General features: G+C 42.4%; 2 protein-coding genes across 2 annotated transcripts in view; both read right to left on the bottom strand.

Moving 5' to 3' along the window:
- The window catches only part of TSG101 (tumor susceptibility 101), a 50,003-nt gene extending 37,872 nt beyond the window's left edge, over window positions 1-12,131 (bottom strand). Inside the window, exons 1-2 of the mRNA XM_056132071.1 lie at window positions 11,968-12,131; window positions 6,591-6,675 (exon numbers count right to left, since the gene is read on the bottom strand). Of these exons, the coding sequence (XP_055988046.1) occupies window positions 6,591-6,675; window positions 11,968-12,006 (124 nt within the window). The 5' untranslated portion in view covers window positions 12,007-12,131. The remainder of the gene's footprint in view (window positions 1-6,590; window positions 6,676-11,967) is intronic.
- A 5,822-nt stretch (window positions 12,132-17,953) lies between these two features.
- The window catches only part of UEVLD (UEV and lactate/malate dehyrogenase domains), a 40,066-nt gene continuing 37,319 nt past the window's right edge, over window positions 17,954-20,700 (bottom strand). Inside the window, exon 12 of the mRNA XM_056132055.1 lies at window positions 17,954-18,734. Coding sequence (XP_055988030.1) covers window positions 18,567-18,734 — 168 coding nt within the window. The 3' untranslated portion in view covers window positions 17,954-18,566. The remainder of the gene's footprint in view (window positions 18,735-20,700) is intronic.

Below are 20,700 nucleotides of genomic sequence, written 5' to 3'. Positions count from 1 at the left end.
AAATCACAAAATAGCTAAAGCAATCCTTGGGAAAAAAGAAACAGGGAGGCATCATCTTTCCCAACTTCAAACTGTACTACAAAGTGGCAGTAATTAAAACAGTACGGTACTGTAATATTGTAATAAAAACCCGTGGACCAATGGACCCATGGACCAAAGGAATAGAGCTGAATATTCTAGCAAAGACCCTCAAATACATCATCATTTAATTTTTTTATAAAGAAGCAAATAATATAAAGTGGGGCAAGGAAAGCCTCTTCAATAAGTGGTGGTAGGGAAAGTAGGCAGCTACCTGCAAAAAATGAACTCAGACCTCTTTCTAATGCCAGGAACAAAAGTCGTATCAAAATGGTTTATTAAAGACCTCAGACCTGAATTATCAGACCTGAATCCATAAAGTTCATGGAGAAAATTGTAGGCAGAATACACGACAATGAAGCTAACGGCATCTTCAAAGATAAAACATCACTGACTAAACAAGTGGAAGTCAAGATAAACAAACGGGACTACATTAAACTAAGAAGCTTCTGCACCTCGAAAGAGTGATCAAGCTACAAAGACAGCCCATGCAATTGGAAAAAATATTTACCCATTACCCATTTATAAGGAGTTAATTCCAAAGATATAGAAGGCACTGATAGAATTCTACAAGAAAAAAAAATCTAACCCATCAAAAAACAGGAAAAATAAATGAACAGAAACTTCTTCTAGGAAGAAATACAAATGGCCAAAAGGTATGTGAAAAAATGCTCTACATCACTAATCACCAGGGAGATGCAAATCAAAATAACGAGAATATCATCTCACACCACAGAGACTAGCACATATCAAAAGAACAAGAACAACCAGTCACTGCACTGTTCACAATAGCCAAAATCTGGAAAAAAAAAAACCCTAGTGCCCAAGAACAGATGATTGGTTAAAGAAACTTTGGTACATCTACACAATGAAGTACATGCAGCTGTTAGATGAAGTCATGAAATTTACATACAAGTGGTACTACATGGAAAGTATCATACTAAGTGAAATGAGTCAGAAAGAGAGGGATAGACACAGAAAGATTGCATTCATCTGGGGAATATAAAGTAACAAAATAGAAGACTAACATCCAAGAATAGCCAAGATAAGTACCAGGAAGTTCACTTGCCATGGCTTGGAGGCCAGCTGCACATGCTAGGGGAAAAGGCAGCTCAGACAGAGAAGGGAGCACCAAGTAAAGGGTGTTGGGAGGATCCTCCCATGATGAGAGATGCATGCTGAAAATAGACTATAGACCGAACATGATTATAACTCAATGCCTCTTTTGCAAACCACAGCACCCAAAAGGAGAGAGAGAACAAAAGGGAATGTCCTGCCACAGAGACGGGTTGGGATGGGGGGGGGGGCGGAATGAGGGGGTGGGAGGGATACTGGGATCATTAGTGATGGAGAATGGGCACTGGTGGAGGGATGAGAACTCGATCATTGTATAACTGAAACCCAAGCCCAAAAATTTGTACGTCTACAACTGTACCTCATGGTGTTTCACTAAAAAAAAAAACAAAAAAACAAAATAAAACAAAAACACCAGTGCTGGCATTGATGTGGGGAGAAAGGGACCCTTATTCACTATTGGGGGAATTCCAACTGATTGAGTCTTTTTGGAAAACAATATGGGCATTCCTCCAAAAACTAGAAATTGAACTTCCATAAAACTCAGCAATAACACTTCTGGGAATATAGTGTGATGGCCCAAAAACACATGGCAAAAATGCAACCTGCACTTCTATGTTCACTGCAGAACTATTCACAATAGAAAGAATCTGGAAACAACCTGAGTGCCCAAGAACAGATGACTAAATAAAGAAATTATGGTACAGCTACACAATGGAGTACTACGCAGCTATTAGGAAAAATGAAGTCATGAAATTGATTATAAATAGATGAAAATGGAGAGTAGCACTGTAGCACTGTCCTCCCATTGTTCATCGATTTGTTCGAGTGGGTACCAGTAACGTCTCACAACAAATTGTGAGACTTGTTATTGTTTTTGGCATATCGAATACATCACGGGTAGCTTGCCAGGCTTTACCATGCGGACGAGTAACTTTCAGTAGCTTGCCCAGCTCTCTGAGAGGGGTGGAGGAATTGAACCCGGGTCAGCCACATGCAAGGCAAATGCCCTACCCGTTGTGCCATTGCTTCAGCCTAGACATGGAGAGAATCACGCTAAATGAAATTAGCATGAAGGAAAGGAAAAGACATAGAATGACTCAACTTTTCTGTGGTATATTAAAAAAAAAAAAACGTATGAGACTATTACCCACTGACAATAAAAATGAGGGCCAGCACATCCAAAAGAATAAAAGCTACCAGTGCTGGAGCAGATGTGGCAAGAAAGGGACCCTCCTTCACTGCTCGTGGGAATCTGACTGGTTCAGCCCTTTTGGAAAACAGTATGGACGATTCTCAAAAAAATTAGAAATTGAGCTCCCATTTGACCCAGCAATACCACTCCTGAGAATATATCCCAGAGAGGCAAAAAAGTATAGTCAAAATGACATCTGCACTTGTTTTTTCATTGCAGCACTCTTGACAATAGCCAGCATCTGGAAAAAACCTGAGTGCCTGAGAACAGATGACTGGTTAAAGAAACTTTGGTGCATCTACACAATGGAGTACTATGTAGCTGTTAGAAAAGATGAAGTCATGAAATTTACATACAAGTGGTACTACATGGAAAGCATCATACTAAGTGAAATGAGTCAGAAAGAGAGGGCCAGACACAGAAAGATTGCATTCATCTGGGGAACATAAAATAACAAAATAGGAGACTCACACCCAAGAATAGCCAAAATAAGTACCAGGAGGTTTACTCCATGGCTTGGAGGTCAGCCACACAAGCTAGGGGAAAAGGCAGCTCAGACAGAGAAAGGAGCACCAAACAAAGGGTGTTGGGAGGATCCTCCCAGGATGGGAGAAGCATGCTGAAAGTAGACTATAGACCAAACATGATTGCCAATCAATGCCTCTTTTGCAAACCACAGTATCCAAAAGGAGAGAGAAAACAAAAGGTAATGCCCTGCCACAGAGGCAGGGTGGGATTGGGGGTGGGGGGGGAGGAGGGATACTGGGAGCAGTATCCCTCCCTCCGTGGTGGTGGAATATGGGCACTGGTGGAGGGATGGGTACTTATCTTTGTATAATTGAAACCCAAGCACAAAAATTTCTAAGTCTACAACTGTACCTCATGATGTTTTACTAATAAAAATTTTTTAAAAAAATGAGGGCCAGGAGGACTGGTCTGCTGTTGGAAGCTTGTCACAAGTAGAGGGAAGGGTCATTAGGACAGAGAAGGAACCACTATGACAATAACAGCTGGAAATGATCACTCTGTACAAGAATTGAGTGCTAAAAGTAGGTAAAGGAATATACATAATAACCTTACAGTACCTGTACCAATAAGTATAATGATAAAATGGAGGGGGCGGAGGCAGGGGAAGTGTCCGCCTAGAGGCTGACTGAAGGTGGGGGTCGGGTAGATGGACGGAAACTGGGGACACTGGTGGTGGGAAATGCACACTGTTAAAGGAACGGGTATTAGAACACTGCATGACTGAAACCCAATCATAGTCAACTCTGTAACTGCTTATTTTATGATGATTTAATTAAAAAAATTTTTTAAAGTATTATTTGAACTTGGATTACAGAAAGCAATGAGACTTGTTAGGATGGTTCCAGAGATGCACATGTAAGGGTTTCAAGAAGGATGTGGGTAGTGCTGTCAAACATAGACTAGAGGGGCCAGAGAGATAGTGCAGCAGGTAGGGAGCTTGCCTTTCAAACCTGGGTTTGATCTCTGGCATTACATATGAGCCCCTCTAGGAGTGATGTCTGAGCACACAGCCAGGAGTAAGCCTTGAGCACGACATGCTGTGGCCCAAAAAGCAAAGAAAAATAGGCTGGAAGAGATCATGGGAACAGTAAAAGAAATCATGTAAAATATTCTTACCAAAAGAATTGTTTTGGTGTCTGCTGAAATGTTCACATTTACCTGAAGAGAGGTATGTTGGAATGGTAACAAAATCATGATGTGGCTATTCTTCTGGATTTCTTTTTAATAATAAAAGACTCTTCATCTCTACCTACCTCTTATTTTTTTTTTTTTGGTAGTCAATTCACATGGGAAGCAAGTGTTCTACCACCAAACCACATCCGTATTCCTCTCAATTCTTAATTTCATTTTCATTTTTCTTTTTTTTTAAATATTTTTTTTTATTAGTGAAACACCATGAGGTACAGTTGTAGATTTACAATTTTTTGTGCTTGGGTTTGATTATACAATGATCAGATACCCATCCCTCCACCAGTGCTCATTTTCCACCACCATGGATAATATCCCCCCCACCCCCATCCCCCCATCCTCCCCTGCCTCTGTGGCAGGGCAATCCCCTGTGTTCTCTCTCTCCTTTTGGGTGTTGTGGTCTGCGAAAGAGGCACTGAGTGGCAAACATGTTCAGTCCATAGTCCACTTTCGACATGCATCTCCCCTCCCCTCATTTTCATTTTTCATGTAAACTGTAGCACTGTCCTCCCATTGATTTGTTCATTGATTTGCTCGAGCGGGCACCAGTAACGTCTCCTTTGTGAGACTTGTTACTGTTTCTGGCATATCGAATACACCACAGGGAGCTTGCCAGGCTCTCCAAGAGGGACAGAGGAATAGAAACCAAGTTGGCCACGTGCAAGGCAAATGCCCTACCTGCTGTGCTATAAAATGTTATCTCTCTCGAAGTATAACACACTTATTTCCTCAATGAGAGATTCCCCACTGCATGACAAATCTGTAAAATACTGTCTCCACATACTGTACTAAAGTTATCTGTTAGGGGCTAGAGAGATAGTACAGAGGACAGGGCACTTGCCTCTGTGCCCCACCAGAAGTATCCCTGAACATAGCTGGCTGTGGCCCCCAAACACACAAAAGGCCTTTTCAATGATGTTGGCATCTGTAAGTTTGGTTAACACATTAATTTCCTTAGGATTCAGTAAAACTGTACACTTAGTGTTCTAGTTAGAGTCAGCTTTTCCGTCTATTGAAGTGATTTTAAAAAATTAACAGTAATTTTTGCAATGGGGGCATTTTTGTGTATCTTAATATGGTACAGTATGTGGGTATTATGGAAAATCATTCCCATGCCCTAGGTTTGGGAAAAGTCTCTCTGATTCATGTCTTTCATGTTCAAGAAATCCATGAGTCCTCTGGTTTACACCCCTCTTCTTTAGGCGCCAAAATGTGTTCAAAGCCGTAAGGTTAAGTGGCATTTATAGAGTTTTAGCTATAAAATACAAAATATTTGCCCTAAGTGTCCAGAGCCCTCACAGTGGAGAAGAAGAGACAAAGGTTTTCACTTGAACCAGCATATTTGGTATTTTCAAAGGGACAGGTCTAGAGAGGCATTATGTTAGGAACAAGGGGTACACACAGCTATTTAAAAAGCAACTCTATATAGAATTACTGCATTCTTTTGTGGGATATATATATATATATGACTAATATCAAAGGCCAGGAAAAACAGGAGCCAGGAGGACTGGTGAATGGTTGGAAGCTTGCCATAAATGTGTGTGTGAGGGGCAAAAGGCAGTTAGGACAGAGAAGGGGAGAAGGGATTAGTATGACGACAATAGTTAGAAATGATCACTCTGGAAAAGAAAGGAGTACTGAAAGTAGGTGAAGGGATATATATGATAACCTTTCAGTATCTGTATTACAAACCATATTGCCAAAAAGGAGATAGAAAGAGAGAAGAAAAAGGTATACACTTTATATATTTTAAAATAGATTAGCATATATCAGGGCCCAGAAAACAGTTCTGTAAAATGTGTTCCTAAAAATACAGAAAATAACCTGAAGGTGGCACAGTGGGTTTATCAGCTAACTAATCATACTATATATTCTTTTTTCCCCACTAGTGAGGTATATAACTGTATATAAAGTATATATTTTATATACTTTAATATACATTAAACATTACTCTGCAATGCTGTGATAAAAATAATTTAATTTTGTTTAGGTCAATTAATTGTTCAAACTTAATAACAAAATCCTCCCATGTCCTCAAGTAATGTTCTCCATAACTATGGTAATATTTTGGGAAACAATGGACTGAATTATATTTAACATTCCCTTTAAGCCTCTGTTAGAATATCCTTTTATCTTATCAATGAACTTTTTGTGCTCTTACATTAAAATCAATTAGACTGTCAAAGAAAAAAAGAATATCCTTTTATGTTAGAGAAAATAACTCAACAAATAATAAAAAAAGCTGTTATTAGATCTGTAATTTCCTACCTCCTTCTCCACTTTTTTTTTGGTTTGTTTTTGGGCCACACCCAGCTGTTCTCAGGATTTATTCCAGGCTCTGCACTTAGGGGTCACTTCAAGCTATGTTTGGGAGACTCTATGTGGTGCCTGGGATTGAACTCATGCAAGGAGGAGCTTCACTTTTATAACTGAAAACCCAACAAATGACAGAAAATGGGAGACAACAATCACTGACAAAAAATTAAGTCAAAGTACAATAATTGGTATTTTTATTGTATAAACTTACCATATGAATCTGATACAGGTTTGAGATCTTTGTAGAGAGTAATAACATTGACAGTTTCACGTATAGTTAGGTCTCTGTATTTATACTGAAAAGCAAAAATCACATCAAGAATTTAATTTAAAACCAGTGCATGCTTTCTACTGCTAGGTTAATTTTCCTAAATTCTTATTTTCCTAATTGCACTCTTCTTGAAAATGTAATGGGTCTCACTACTAATCATGAACATTAATTAATGCCTGAAAGAACCTCAATAGCCTTTTCTCCCTCCAACTACTTAAACCAATTATTCACCTCCATTTCAACTCCTCTTTCCAACCTTAAAGGTACTTCACCAAATCAAAACAATCATTTTCAGAGACATAGCTTACACCTCTCCCTCTTCTGGAGCCCCTCCCCAGACTTTCCTTTATTCTTAATGATATCTCCTTTCCTTCAAGTTCTAGCTCTTATTGTCAGTACCAACTATTTTACAGTTTATCACTTACTGTATTTTTTTCCATACACCCACCTTGTACTGTGCAAGTCCAGGAAAATGAGGACCCTGATTTACACACTCTGGACTAATTAAAATATCACCTGATCACAATCACTGAACCCCACTAGCTGACAAGCTCCACTCACAAAACTTCCAATCAACCAGCTTGTGCTTCTCTCTTAAAAAAGAGCAATCACCTATTCCAATTTGAAAGACTGGAAGCAAGTTGAAGAGCAAGCCAGGAAAGAAGAAACTAAGAACAGAGATAATGCAGAGATAATGCAAGGGGGGGGGGGGGGGGACACTTAAAAAGAATTAGTAGGGGTTAGATAGCTAGTATAGGGGTTAAGGCACTACCCTTGAACATGATCCCTGAGCATAGAGCCAGGAGTTAAGCCCTGAGCACTGCTGAGTGTGGCCCCAAAGAAAGACAATAATTAACAGGGGTTGGAGAAACAGTGCAGGGTTAAAGTGAATGCCCTGCATGCAGATCTCAGTTCATTCTCCTTCATAGTATGGTCCTCTGAACACTGCCTGAGCACAGAGCCAGGAGTAGCCCCTGCTACTATTGGTAATAGCCAGAACAACCTCTGAGAATAGAACCTAGAGTAGCCCTTGGGTATTACTGGCAATGGCCCTGACCCCCTCACACCTCAAAACGAATAAGTATTTGGAGGCCAAAGCGACAGTCCAGTAGGTCTAGAGCACACGTTCTACATCTCTAGGTGTGTTCCCCTGGGACCACACATGGAGATGCTCAGGATTACTCCTGCTCTGCAACCCTCCCCTCGATGAGCATCTAGCATTCTGGCCAACTGTGTAAATTCTGCAATCAGATGAGTGATCCCCAGACATCACAACAGTGAAGCTAAGGGGGAAGACACAAAAATAAAAACAAGACATTTGGTGAACTTCCTCAAGGCTTTAAACATTATACGCTGATAGATGTCAACATTTAATTTCCAGTCTGAATCCTTTCCTGAACTCCAGATATGTGCTTCTAATTGACAATATGACATCACCTGAAAATCTTATGATTGTCAAATTTAACATAAACAACTACTAAATCCCACCCCCCTGCCCCCAAATCTGCTCTTTATACATCTTCCATATTTACATTTCAGAGACAAAACTCTTGAAGTCATTCTGATGCCTCTTCAAATTCACAGATAATAATCTGTCAGAAAATCCCATATCAGTTTTCAGTACTTCCACTGCTACAATCCTGATCTTAGCTACCTCCCTCTCTGTTATCCAGGTTATCTTAATGGAATCTTTATAGGTATGTCTTCTTTTTGGGGGGTGGGGGAGTATAGAAAGGCTGAACTACATCTGGTGGTGCTCAGGGCTATTCCCCCTGAGATGCTCAGGGGAATTATGCAGTACTGAGAATCGAACAGGTCTGCTGCATGAAAGGTAAGTAACTTAATCCCCCGTCTAGATCTCTGCCTCTATACTTTTTTTTCTCTTTTGTTTTTGGGCTATACCCAGCTGTACTATGGGGTCACTTCTAGCAGACGGCATTTGGTGCCAGAGATTGAACTGGAATCGGCCACATGCAAGACAAGCACCTTAAATCCTGAACTATTTCTTTGGCCCCTTTCTCTGACTAAGTTTTCTAGTCACAACACAGCTGCACAGAACTGCTAACATTCATTAACAGCTTTCTACATACTCTGAGTATAAGTCAAAGACTGACCTTACAATGGCCTCCAAGACCCTCCAAAATCTCCCACACTATTATGATTACTCTCCTCCTTGCCAAGTCCAGTCACCATTCCTTTTTAAATTCCTTTGTTGTGCATGACTAACTTCTGTCTCAGAGATTTTGCAATCCCACCCCTTTGCCTTTCTTCCTGGAATGTTCTTATTCAACAGTGTTCCTCTTTGTTTCCTCATCTCTTTCAGTTTCTGCTCAAAGAGATCTTCTGCAAAAAGGCATTTCTATAGTAGTCTATAAAACTGCAACCCATTCAAGTATCACACCCTGAACTTTCCCCCTTTCTTCTATGCTTTTCTCCAAAGCGCTTATCCTCAAACTACTTTTACTGAGTAGCTTACAGCCTTTGATGAGAATTTAAATTCTAGAAATGACAAGCATTTTTGGTGATTGTTCACTTTGAATCTCTAGAACAATATGAGATACAGAACAATCTTGAATGTTAGCTCTCTTCTACCCTTACAGTGGTAACCCCACCTCCATGAATACTATAGACACTCTTAATAGTTGCTTATATGCAAACTTTTACATAGAAAGCTACTTGTGTAGAGTAAGATGGGTTAAATGATATAAAGACTTCTCTTAACTGCTAACAATGATGACAGCGAAGGGTATTACTAAAAGTTATGTTTTAAGTGGGCAGAGGGAATGATCATTAGTGGCATATTAAAGGCAAAAAGCAAGGAAGCCGGGAGTACAATGATGGGTGCGAAGGATCCACAATCATAAAAAATAAAGGACCACCCTAGTAAGGGTCCTCGCTAATTATGCCTACAATCCAAACTGAAAGGGTAACACTTGAGGGTAACCCTCCACAAGGATGAAGGAACCACAAATTGCTGCTACTATCCTACTGGTCACTGGACAGGTAAGCAAACCAGCTCAGAAATGACATCACCACTTGCAGTTGCTGCTTTTTGAGTACTGAGCCAAGAACCACTTTACTTTGGGTATATTAGGTAAAAAGAAGCTGGACTAGGAGGAAGCAGATGTAGATATAATATAGATGCATGCTTCTCTAGATCAGTGTTTATCAAGGAGAGGGTCGGGGTGCACAGGTAAAAACTGCATAAAAAGGGGGAACACAAAATAAGACCAGGAGATCAACCAGGATGACAGTGGGGCCTCGGTCAGAGAAAGTCTGAGAAATTGCTATAGGACAGTGGTTTTCAACCTATGAACTAAATGTTGTTCTGCACAAAAAAAAATGTTGAAAACTGAGGATGGAGAGATAGTACCGGGGCCAAGGTGCTTGCCATGCACATGGCTAATTTAGATTCAATCCTAGGACTGGTCTTCTAAGAACCCTATCAAAAAAGGCTAAAAAGCTCTGGTTTACTCCAGTGGGTGTATTAACCACAGGCCTGCCAAGCCAGTGCTAGGACAGGCATTTGCCCTCAGAAGTCAGAGTATCAAAACAACACAATGGCATGAAAAACGTAAGCCTCAATCCATTAGGGCTGTCAGAAACTTTATGCCCTGGGCACTGCAAATAAATAGAATTTTAAAGCTTGGAAGATACCATCAGACAAATAAGTGGATGTCTAATTTTGAAAACTAATAGTTTCTCTTCACTTGCTCTTCAACCAGACCATGGAGCTCTTTTACCAAGAGAAAAAAGTATTTTTCCAAGGAAACGTTTCTATGTAACAGTGCGTTTATTAAATACCAAAACCTGCTTACACTTCCAATTGCTACCCTTCAGTGACAGCGGAATCTAAAGCATAACCTGTTGAACTGTAGAAGATACAACTTTCAAAACACTCCTGATCCATCTGGACTGCAATTCCCATTCATAAACTGGGGCTGGGGGATGCAGAGAGGAAACTGACAACCCCATCCAACGGGGCATAAGGTATCACCTCTGAAGCCATCACCCTAACATTATTCACGACTCTGGAATATAAAAAGCCCATTTATATATTTAAAAAATAATAACCCATCGGCCTCGAGCCCTGATTCTAAAGTAAGGTCAGAGCAAATAAATCTTGAGTTATAAGCTGCACAGCAGCAGAGAGCGATGTGCTCTAGGCCGAGCCAAGTCCTCCAAGGGGCCCTGTGATACTGTCCTCCTCCCCACTGTCCCCCAGCCCACCCGGAGGGGGCGTCCCCTAGATGCGGCACTTCAACTGTCCACTCTACCAGGAGTGACCACCGACATGCAGGGTGGCTATGAAAAAACTCAGAACTGAGAAGCTCCAGATGGTCTGGGAGAGCAGGTCAAGGGGGAACTGAGCAGCTTTCTCCCAGCCAGCCACGGACAGAAATCAAGGGCGACACCCACGTCGTGGGGGATCACACCCACACCCACACTTACACACATACACACCCTCTCACTCTCTCTCTCACACACAGAAAACAGAGGAGACCCCCACGTTGTGGATCTCTCTCTCTCCCTCTCTCACAGAAAACAGGGGCGACCACCACGTTGTGGAGATCACTCACTCACACACACATACATATACACACACACACACTCTCTCGCTCTCTCCCCCTGTCTCACAGAAAACAGGGGCGACCCCCACGTTTTGGACATACAAACACACAAACACACTCTCCCTGTCTCAGAGAAAACAGGACGACCCCCACGTTATGGAGATCACTCACTCACACACACACATACATACACACACACAAACACACTCTCCCCCACCTCACCCCGTCTCACAGAAAACAGAGGTGACCCCCACGTTATGGAGATCACACACACACACACACACACACACACACACACACTTTCTCTCTCTCTCTCTCTTGCTCTTCCCCCTCTGTCTCACAGAAAACAGGGGCGACCCCCACGTTATGGAGATCACTCACTCACACACACACATACATACACACACACACACACACACACACTCCCCCCCACCCCCCGTCTCACAGAAAACAGAGGCGACCCCCACGTTATGGAGATCACACACACACACACACACACACACACACACACACACACACACCCAAGGGCGCCCCCCACGTCGCGGAGATCACTCACACGCACACTCACACACACAGCCGGGAACGACCCCGCGCCCGAGCGCCGCGACCGGGGCAGAGGGGGTAGCGGGTCGCGGCCCCCAGGGCGCCGGACGGGCGGGTCGCGGGGCCGAGGGACCGGCCGGACTGGGGGGGCCGGGCCGGGCAAGCGCGGGAGGGGACGGCGGCGGCGGCGGGCGCGGCCTCACCTTGGACACCATCTTCTTCAGCTGGATCTCCGACGCCATGGCGGCCGCCTCGCCACTCCCGTCCCCGCAGGCAGAGCGTCTGGCGCCGCTGCGGGGCTGCCCCAGGTCGCGCGTCGGCTCCGCACAGCGAGCGGCCGGCCCCCCACCCCCCTCCTAATAACAGGAAGTCGGCCTCCACGAGGGCGCTTCCGGTTCCCTTACGTCACTTCCGAGGGCCCAGGAGCTGGCCGGAGGGAACGTGTGTTGTCGGCTATTTCTCCTCCCGGGAGGGTGAACACCCTCCCCCGCCCCCCGGTCCAGTCCGGGCGCAGTGCCTAGCCGGACTGTGCAGTTGGGCCTGACCCGTCAGGGCCGCTCGGGCCCGGAGGGGCGGCGGCTAGAGGGCATTGGGGAGCGGGGATCGAACTCGGGGCCTGTGCGTGCCCGGCTTGAGCTCCAGGCTTCGGAGTCAGCTCCCCGCTGCCAGCTCAGGGTGCGCGGACTTTGCTGCTTGGGCGGGACCTTACGTTAAGGGCAGGTCTACACCGTAGGAGACTCGGAGCGCTCAGAGGCAGATGGCTCCCAGTTGTCCGTGTAGGGGGAAGTGCAAAGGTCTCCTAACTGATTCATCAGGCGAGGGCACAGGACCAGGAATCAGAGGGCTGTTCTGCCACTGAATCAGTGACTTAGTCGGAAGCTACTCCCAACTCGAAGGAGAGAGGCTCACCACTAATGTCCCTTAGATCGGCTTTTAATTTTTGTCTTAAGCTTAAAAGTACTTAGTACTGCGGGGCTGGAGCGATAGCACAGTGGGTAAGGCGGTTGCCTTGCATGTGGCCAACCTGGGTTCGATTGCCATCATCCCATATGGTCCCCCGAGCACCGCCTGGAGTAATTCTTGAGTGCAGAGCCAGGAGTACGCCAAGTTGCAGAGTCCTTGTTTCACGGGAAGCCAGGAAACCATTTCCCTAACGACAGGTTGAATTCTCCTTTCCACTTTTGTGTGCTAGCCTTTCCACCATCAAAGATCAAGTCTTTGAAGGCAAGCGCGTCTTCGGTCGTTTACTGCCTGTACAGTGCTGTACTCAATGGAACTGGCAGTGTATAATAGCCATTATTATTACACAGCATTACCAGTTTAATAAGCACACTATCATTCAGGGTATTATAACGCTTGAGTGTGAGGATGTATGAAGAATCTGAATGATTTTAGCAGAGTGCCAATGAGGAACGAATGGTATTAATTCCCTTCTAAATTGGCATCCAAGTGAAGGTGATAGATACAAAGAGGGCTTCACTAAATCATGTGGAAACACTGTAAATTGGTGCAAACACCCAATTAAAGTGATAATAACATCTAACATTCTCTTGGATATGAATAAAGAACTATAACCGAACTATATATCTATCTAATTTACTTTCCACTGCATTGCTTTATGTCACTTAAAAACAGTGAGGTTCTCAAACTTGTTTTTGCTTTTGTACTCCCAAGCAATGTTCAGGAGACTTGGGAACTACTTGGTCCTGCCAATGCTGTCATGGGTCCCAGCATTTGGGGTTCAATACTTGGGGGCTACCATGGCCCACCTAGTAGTGGCTGGGATCAAACTTTATTAGGTGGGGGTGGTTGTGGTTTGGGAGAGAGGGCATATCCAGTGTGACTGGGGGACCTGTGTGGTGCTGGGAACCAAACTAGAGTATTAAGCCAGGGTCCTCTGCATGCAAGGCAAGCACGTTAACCCCTGAATTATCTCTTTAGTCCTGGAGGTCAAACTTCTTAAAGTCACAGTATTACTCAGTATTACAATTTACTCAGGAAAGTACCTTCAGTTAAACTAACTTTGCTTTTATCAATTTGAAAAGCAGGCAATACATAGCTTAAAGTTTTCTTGCTAAAAATAATTTTAAAGATTCTCAGAACAACAAAATTCTGTCTTAATCTGCACTCAAAGCCACTTAAAATAACTAAATATCGAGGATAATTTGTGAATTTTTATTTTTTAAAATTTTGTATTGAATCACCATAATACACACAGTTACAAAGTTATTCATGATTTGGTTTCTTTTTTTTTGGGGGGGGGGTCACACCTGACGATGCTCAGGGGTTACTCCTGGCTTTGCACTCAGGATATCACTCCTAGAAGTGCGCAGGGGACCATATGGGATGCTGGGACTCGAACCCGGGTTGGCCGCGTGCAAGGCAAACACTCTACCCGCTGTGCTATCACTCCAGCCCCTGATACTTTGTGAATTATATGAAAGAAACTTTCTCCTCAATCCGAATATTGACTCTAGAAGTCAGGCATTTTCTGGTAGTTTCAAAGCAAAGGTTTATTTACTATTCAAGCAATACAAAGAAAATTACAGTGTGAAAATTTATCTCTACAAAAATATTAAAGCATTTTAACCGAGACCCAGCTAGAAATCATAGGAGATACTAGATTTTGGAAAATAAAAAAAAGAATTATAGAGACAGCATTATGAAAATCAAATTATCACCAAATTATAGTAAGTGGTCGTGGTATTACTTCTTATGCATGGAAATTACAACATGATTGACAATATTCACTGTCCGAGGAAATAGATGACAATTATTTCTATGTTGTAGGTTTCCACAGGGCAAAGGAATATTACCCATCTTTGAAAACTCAGATTCTAACTTAACATAGTACCTGGAATAACAGTAGATGCTTAGTAAGAATATGTTGAATTAACACTTTAAAAATATAATTACTGTGGTAAATTCTTGAGAAGTCCTCTATTATATATTATCCTATAGGTAGTTATTTTTCAAGAGTATACTAACAGTATAGAGTCAGGGATATAGCTCAACAGGCTAGAGCTTAGGCTCTGTATGCAAAAGGCCCATATTCTATCTCCAGTGCTACAAGGCACTCCAAGCACCCCCAGGAGTAACTCCTGAATACTGGTAGGAGTAATAATCCCAGCATGGTCAAATAACCCCAGCATGGATCAAGATAGTACAGGGGTAAGGCACTTGCACTGCATACAACCTGACCCCAGTTTGAATCCCTGGCACTGCATATGGCACCCTGAGTGCTGCAAGGAAGGACTCCTGAGCACAAAACCTTGAACACTTCTGGGGGTGGATCCAAAATAAATAAGAAATTAGCATAAGCTATCAATGCCAAAGTAATAGTACAGAGGGTAGGGTAGTTACCTTGCATGTGGCCAACCCAGGTATGATCCCTGGTACCCCACTTGGACCCTGCACCAGTACGAGTGATCCCTGAGCACAGAGCCATTATTATTGCACAGCGTCACCAGTTTAATAAGCAGAGTATCTAACATTCCAGGTACTACAATGCTTGAGTGTGACGATATAGAATCATGTAGAATCAAGAATCTACATGATTTTAGCAGAGTGCTAATGAGCAACAAATAGTATTAATTCCCTTCTTCCCCAACCCCCCCCCCCAAAAAAAAAGGTTAATTTCTTTTCTTTCTATCGTTCTTATTTTTCTTGGAGAGGAGAGAGGGGAGAGAGAGGAGAAAGAGAAGAAAGAGGGGAGAGAAAGAGAGAGAGAGAGGAGGGGGGAGAGGGAGAAAGGGAGAAAGAGAGGGAGATGCCCTGGAAATGCAGTGCCAGGGACCCCAGACTGCAGAAACGCCAGTGCTTCATTCAGTATATGTGAGGAGAAATGAGGCACTAAACCTGCCTCAAACATTGCAAGGCAAATATTTTTGCCCCTAAGCCACCCCTTCACCCTTCTATGGTTTAAACTCATTATTATAAGCATCCATTTGTATACTAAATCAGGATTAGTGTGTTCCCTTTCTACCCAGGATGTGTCTGTCCTTGTAGACCATCTTGCTCCTGTCTTCTCGACCAGATTTGGGTTCCCCAGTAAAATGCCTCCAAAGGCCTGGGTATCTCCACAGTACTAATGACAGTTCTGCACTACCCATGTGGTTGATTACACTGTCTCCTATGCTAGATGATGCAGATCATAAAGACTTACACCTAGTCTTACACCAGTTTTGCTCGCCACTACGGTACTTAGTATAGTACCTGTTGGGTAGCAGCTTCCCAGTGATCATTATCTGAACAACTAAACACAGATATACAAAATAAATAAAAACTTCCCTCAGAGTGTAGTCCTTGCTGCTATTTGTTGAGGGCAAGTCTAAGAAGTCAGTGAATCAATCTTTCTAAAAATTAGGGAGAGGGGCTGGAGTGATAGCATAGGGGGTAGGGCGTTTGTCATGCACACGGCCGACCCAAGTTCGATTCCCAGCATCCCATATGGTCCCCTGAGCACCGCCAGGAGTAATTCCTGAGTGCATGAGCAGGAAGTAACCCCTGTGCATCGCTGGATGTGACCCAAAAAGCAAAAATAAATAAATAAATAAATAAAAATTAGTGGGAAAAAAAAAGGTCCATCCCTATAGGAAAATGGAAGAAGCTTTCACAATGTACAGAACCCCAGCTTTTGGGTGCTGTGGTAACTACTTTGGTTGATAGGCTTGTTCTTCCTTCTAGTGCTTAAAAATCAGTAGTGGCTATCTGGATAAATGCCCTTATCCCTAAGACCTATGGCACTAGCGCTTATCACTTGTTTGAAATCTAAGTGTTAACGTTCATTGTTACTATTAGTCACATAAGTAATAATATGCTACTTTTCATAAGATGTTACTAACCCATCACTGACATATATGTTCTCTGGATTATTTATTTGAGAGTATCTAAAGATTTGCTCAGAAAAATTCATTCAATGCTCCCCCTTAAGATGAGTGTATTATCCCTTTCCTTTCGTTTTTGTTGCTGTTATTGTCACTGTACTATGTAAGGTTCACATACTTGGGGTGCTGGAGATCACCCTGGGAGTGCTGGAGACTGTGATCAGTAACGTGGGTAGTGTAGTGGATCAAACTTTCAGTTTCATGAATGCAAGGCAGGCTCCCCACTACTGAGATATTTCAGGCCCAAAAGCTATGTTTGTTTGATTACCCAGGGTGTTTCATGTAAGTATTTCTAAATAAGTATTTCTAAAAATACATTTTTGGGGGGGTGGGGAGGGCCATACCTGGCAGTGTTCAGGGCTTACTCCTAGCACCATCCTCTAGGGCCTAGGGGTCCATATGGGATCTTTGGGGATTGAACCTCTATCAGTGACATGCAAGGCAAGTTCTCTATTCACTGTACTATCATTCAGGCCCCCCAAAATACCTTTGGGAAATCTTATATAATCTAAGAATTGTAGAAAATTTCCAGTTTCACTAGAAATTGATACTTTTTCTTCTTCTATTAAATTTTTTCACTTTCCCTTTTACTACTTTAAAGTGCATAGAAAATTATTTCCCTTTTTTTGGTATGTACAATTATTTTGAAGAAGAAGAATAAGACATTTTACTATTACTACCAGCAGCATATTATTATTATTATTATTATTATTATTATTATTTGTGTGTGAGTGGTTCGGGGGCCACCCCCAGAAGTGCTCAGGACTTACTCCTGGCTCTGCACTCAGAGATTACTCCTGGAAGCACTAGGGGATCATATGGGATGCCAGGGATCAAACCTGGGTTGGTCACATGTAAAGCACATGTAAGCCCTACCCACTTATATAACCTGCTGTACTATCTTTCCAGCCTCCTACTAAAAACGTTTTTTTTTTAATTAAAATAATTTCTTTGCCTTTGGGCCATACCTGGCTGTTCTCAGGGATGATTCAAGGGTCACTCCTGGTGGGGGAGGGGAACCCTATGGGGTATCTGGGATCAAATCCAGGTCTGCTGCATGCAAGGTGAAAGCCTTACCCGCTGTACTATCTCTCTGCACACTCCCCACCCCAACTTCATGGTTTTGTTTTTGTTTTTTGTTTTGAGGTCACAACTGGCAGTGTTTAGGGATCACCCCTGATGGTGCTCAGGGGACCACATGGAATGCCAGGGATCAAACTTGGGTTGGCCACATGCAAGGCAAGTGCCCTACCCTGTATACTATGGCTCTGCCACCCCCACCCCAAATGCATTAAAAAAAAAATTGATATCTTCAGTAGTGGATCCTTAAACATACACCCAACACAAATTTTGTAAGTCCATATTAGATCTTCAGCTTATCTTGCTTAGTAGACTAACAATGAAAGAGCAATTTTATCTTAAAAAATTCATTACTTTCAAAATATTCCAAGGGCCCGGGAGATAGCTCAGAGGACCAGTGTACATGTTTTAGATGCAGGAGGCTCCAGTTTGATCCCCAGCACCATTATGGTCCTCCAGTACCAGTACAAGAGACTCCTGGGCCAGGAACAGTTCCTGAGCACCATAATAAGATAAACAAAACCAACTAAGAACCTGAAATAGTCCCAAAAAGCTGAATATGCATTTTAACTGACATAATTGTAAATGATGCATATTGTAGATAATCATCTGTTACAGGTGTGAAGAACAGTATACAGATCTCAAGAACAAAGAAAATTAGATTTCCACCCCCTCGTTATCTAACTCCCTAAGGGTTCAAATAAGGAAGCTAATCAAGGAACCATCTACCTTAGTCAAGCAATTTATAAAGATAAACAATAAGATAGAAGTTCTCAACCCTAATTTATGCTGACAAAATTAAATAACCCTACTTTCTATGTAACTAGACTAAAGAATCAAACTTTTAACTGTTGCTGGAGACCATAGATGGATGAGGCACTGCTTTGAAGTTTCTCAGTTACTGTATCTTCTTTGGCTGTGGTTTGCAAGACTTCACATACTCCACTGGTTCCAAGAATGCAAGGCAAACTTAAAAACACTTCATTGTTTATATCATAATGTCCCTGAAATGAAAACAACGTGGGATTATAACAGCTTTATATTCATATTTTATAACATAATAGTATTAATATTATAACTATCTTGCTTTGTTCAAATCTGAACTTAAGACATTTTTGTTCATTTATTTTCTAAACTGAAGTCATTTCAGAAAAATTTTGTGAGATGGCAAGAACTTGGTAAAAAATACTCCCTTTATGGGTAGGTAAGGTAGCCCCTTGCAAAATGGGTAGCCAGTTAGAGGCTAAGAAAAAAAAAACTGTCAGGGCTGGAGCAATAGCACAGCAGGTAGGGTGTTTGCCTTGCATGCAGCTGACCTGGTTCGATTCCCAGCATCCCATATGGTCCCCTGAGCACCACAAGGAGTAATTCCTGAGTGCATGAGCCAGGAGTAAACCTTGTGCATCGCTGGGTGTGACCCAAAAAGAAAAAAACAAAATCCTGTCTAGTGGGTTCCCTGTACCAGAAGCATAATATGGATGCTGGGGTAAGCGGTTTTTGGCCAAGCAAGTGAAAACAGAGATAGACAAATGGAACTATTTTAAACTAAGAAGCTTCTGCACTTCAAAAGAAACAGTGACCAAAATACAAAGACAGTCTACAGAATGGGAAAGGATATTCGCCAAATACACATCCAATAAGGGGTTGATATCAAGGATATACAAATTACTGGTTGAACTCCACAAAAAGAAAACATCCAACCCCATCAAAAAATGGGCAGATGAATTGAATAGAAACTTTCACAAAGAAGAAGTCCGAATGGCTAAAAGGCACATAAGAAAATGCTCCACATCATTAATCATCAGGGAAATGCAGATCAAAACCACAATGAGATATCATTTCACACCACAGAGACTGGCCCATATCCACAAGAACAAAAGCAACCGGTGCTGGCGCGGATGTGGTGAGAAAGGGACACTCCTTCACTGTTGGTGGGAATGCCGACTGGTTCAGCCCTTTTGGAAAACAGTATGGACGATTCTCAAAAAATTAGAAATTGAGCTCCCATTTGACCCAGCAATACCATTCCTGGGAATATATCCCAGAGAGGCAAAAATGTACAGTCGAAGTGACATCTGCACTTGTTTGTTCACTGCAGCACTCTTTACAATAGTCAGAATCTGAAAAAAAAAAAACTGAGTGCCAGAGAACAGATGACTGGTTAAAGAAACTTTGGTACATTTAACCAATGGAGTACTATGTAGCTATTACAAAAGATGAAGTCATGAAATTTACATACAAGTGGTACTACATGGAAAGCATCATGTTAAGCGAAATGACTCAGAAAGAAAGGAATAGACATAGAAAGATTGCATTCATCTGGGGAACATAAAGTAACAAAATAGGAGACTAACACCCAAGAATGGCCGAGATTAGTACCAGGAATTTTACTCCATGGCTTGGAGGCCAACCACACATGCTAGGGGAAAAGGGAGCTCAGGTAGAGAAGGGAACACCAAATAAAGGTGTTGGGAGGATCCTCCCAGGATGGGAGAAGCATGCTGAAAGTAGACTATAGACCAAACATGATCGCCACGCAATGCCTCTTTTGCAAACCACAACACCCAATAAGAGAGAGAGAACAAAAGGGAATGCCCTGCCACAGAGGCAGGGTGGGATGGGGGATGGGGGGTGGGAGGGATACTGGGATCTGTGGTGGTGGGAAATGGGCACTGGTGGAGGGATGGGTATTTGATCATTGTATAATTGAAACCCAAGCACAAAAATTTGTAAGTCTACAACTGTACCTCATGATGTCTCACTAATAAAAATTTAAAAATAAATCCATAGTAAGCGGTTTTAAATTTCCTTTTCATGATTTATTTCTCTTTTGATATTACTATGGTTTCAAGGAAATTTGTTTAAGCATTGTGCACTATTTGAGCTGTACGTTGCGGCCTTTTGGTGGAGATACGAAGCTAAAGGCAAACTAACTTGGAATAGCTAAGACCTCAGTCGGCACATCAGCAC

This window comes from Sorex fumeus, unplaced genomic scaffold (assembly GCF_029834395.1).
Source record: "Sorex fumeus unplaced genomic scaffold, SorFum_2.1 ptg000007l, whole genome shotgun sequence".
NCBI lineage: Eukaryota > Metazoa > Chordata > Mammalia > Eulipotyphla > Soricidae > Sorex > Sorex fumeus.
The sequence above is the reverse complement of the archived record's forward strand: the minus strand, read 5'-3'. Positions and strand labels throughout refer to the sequence as shown.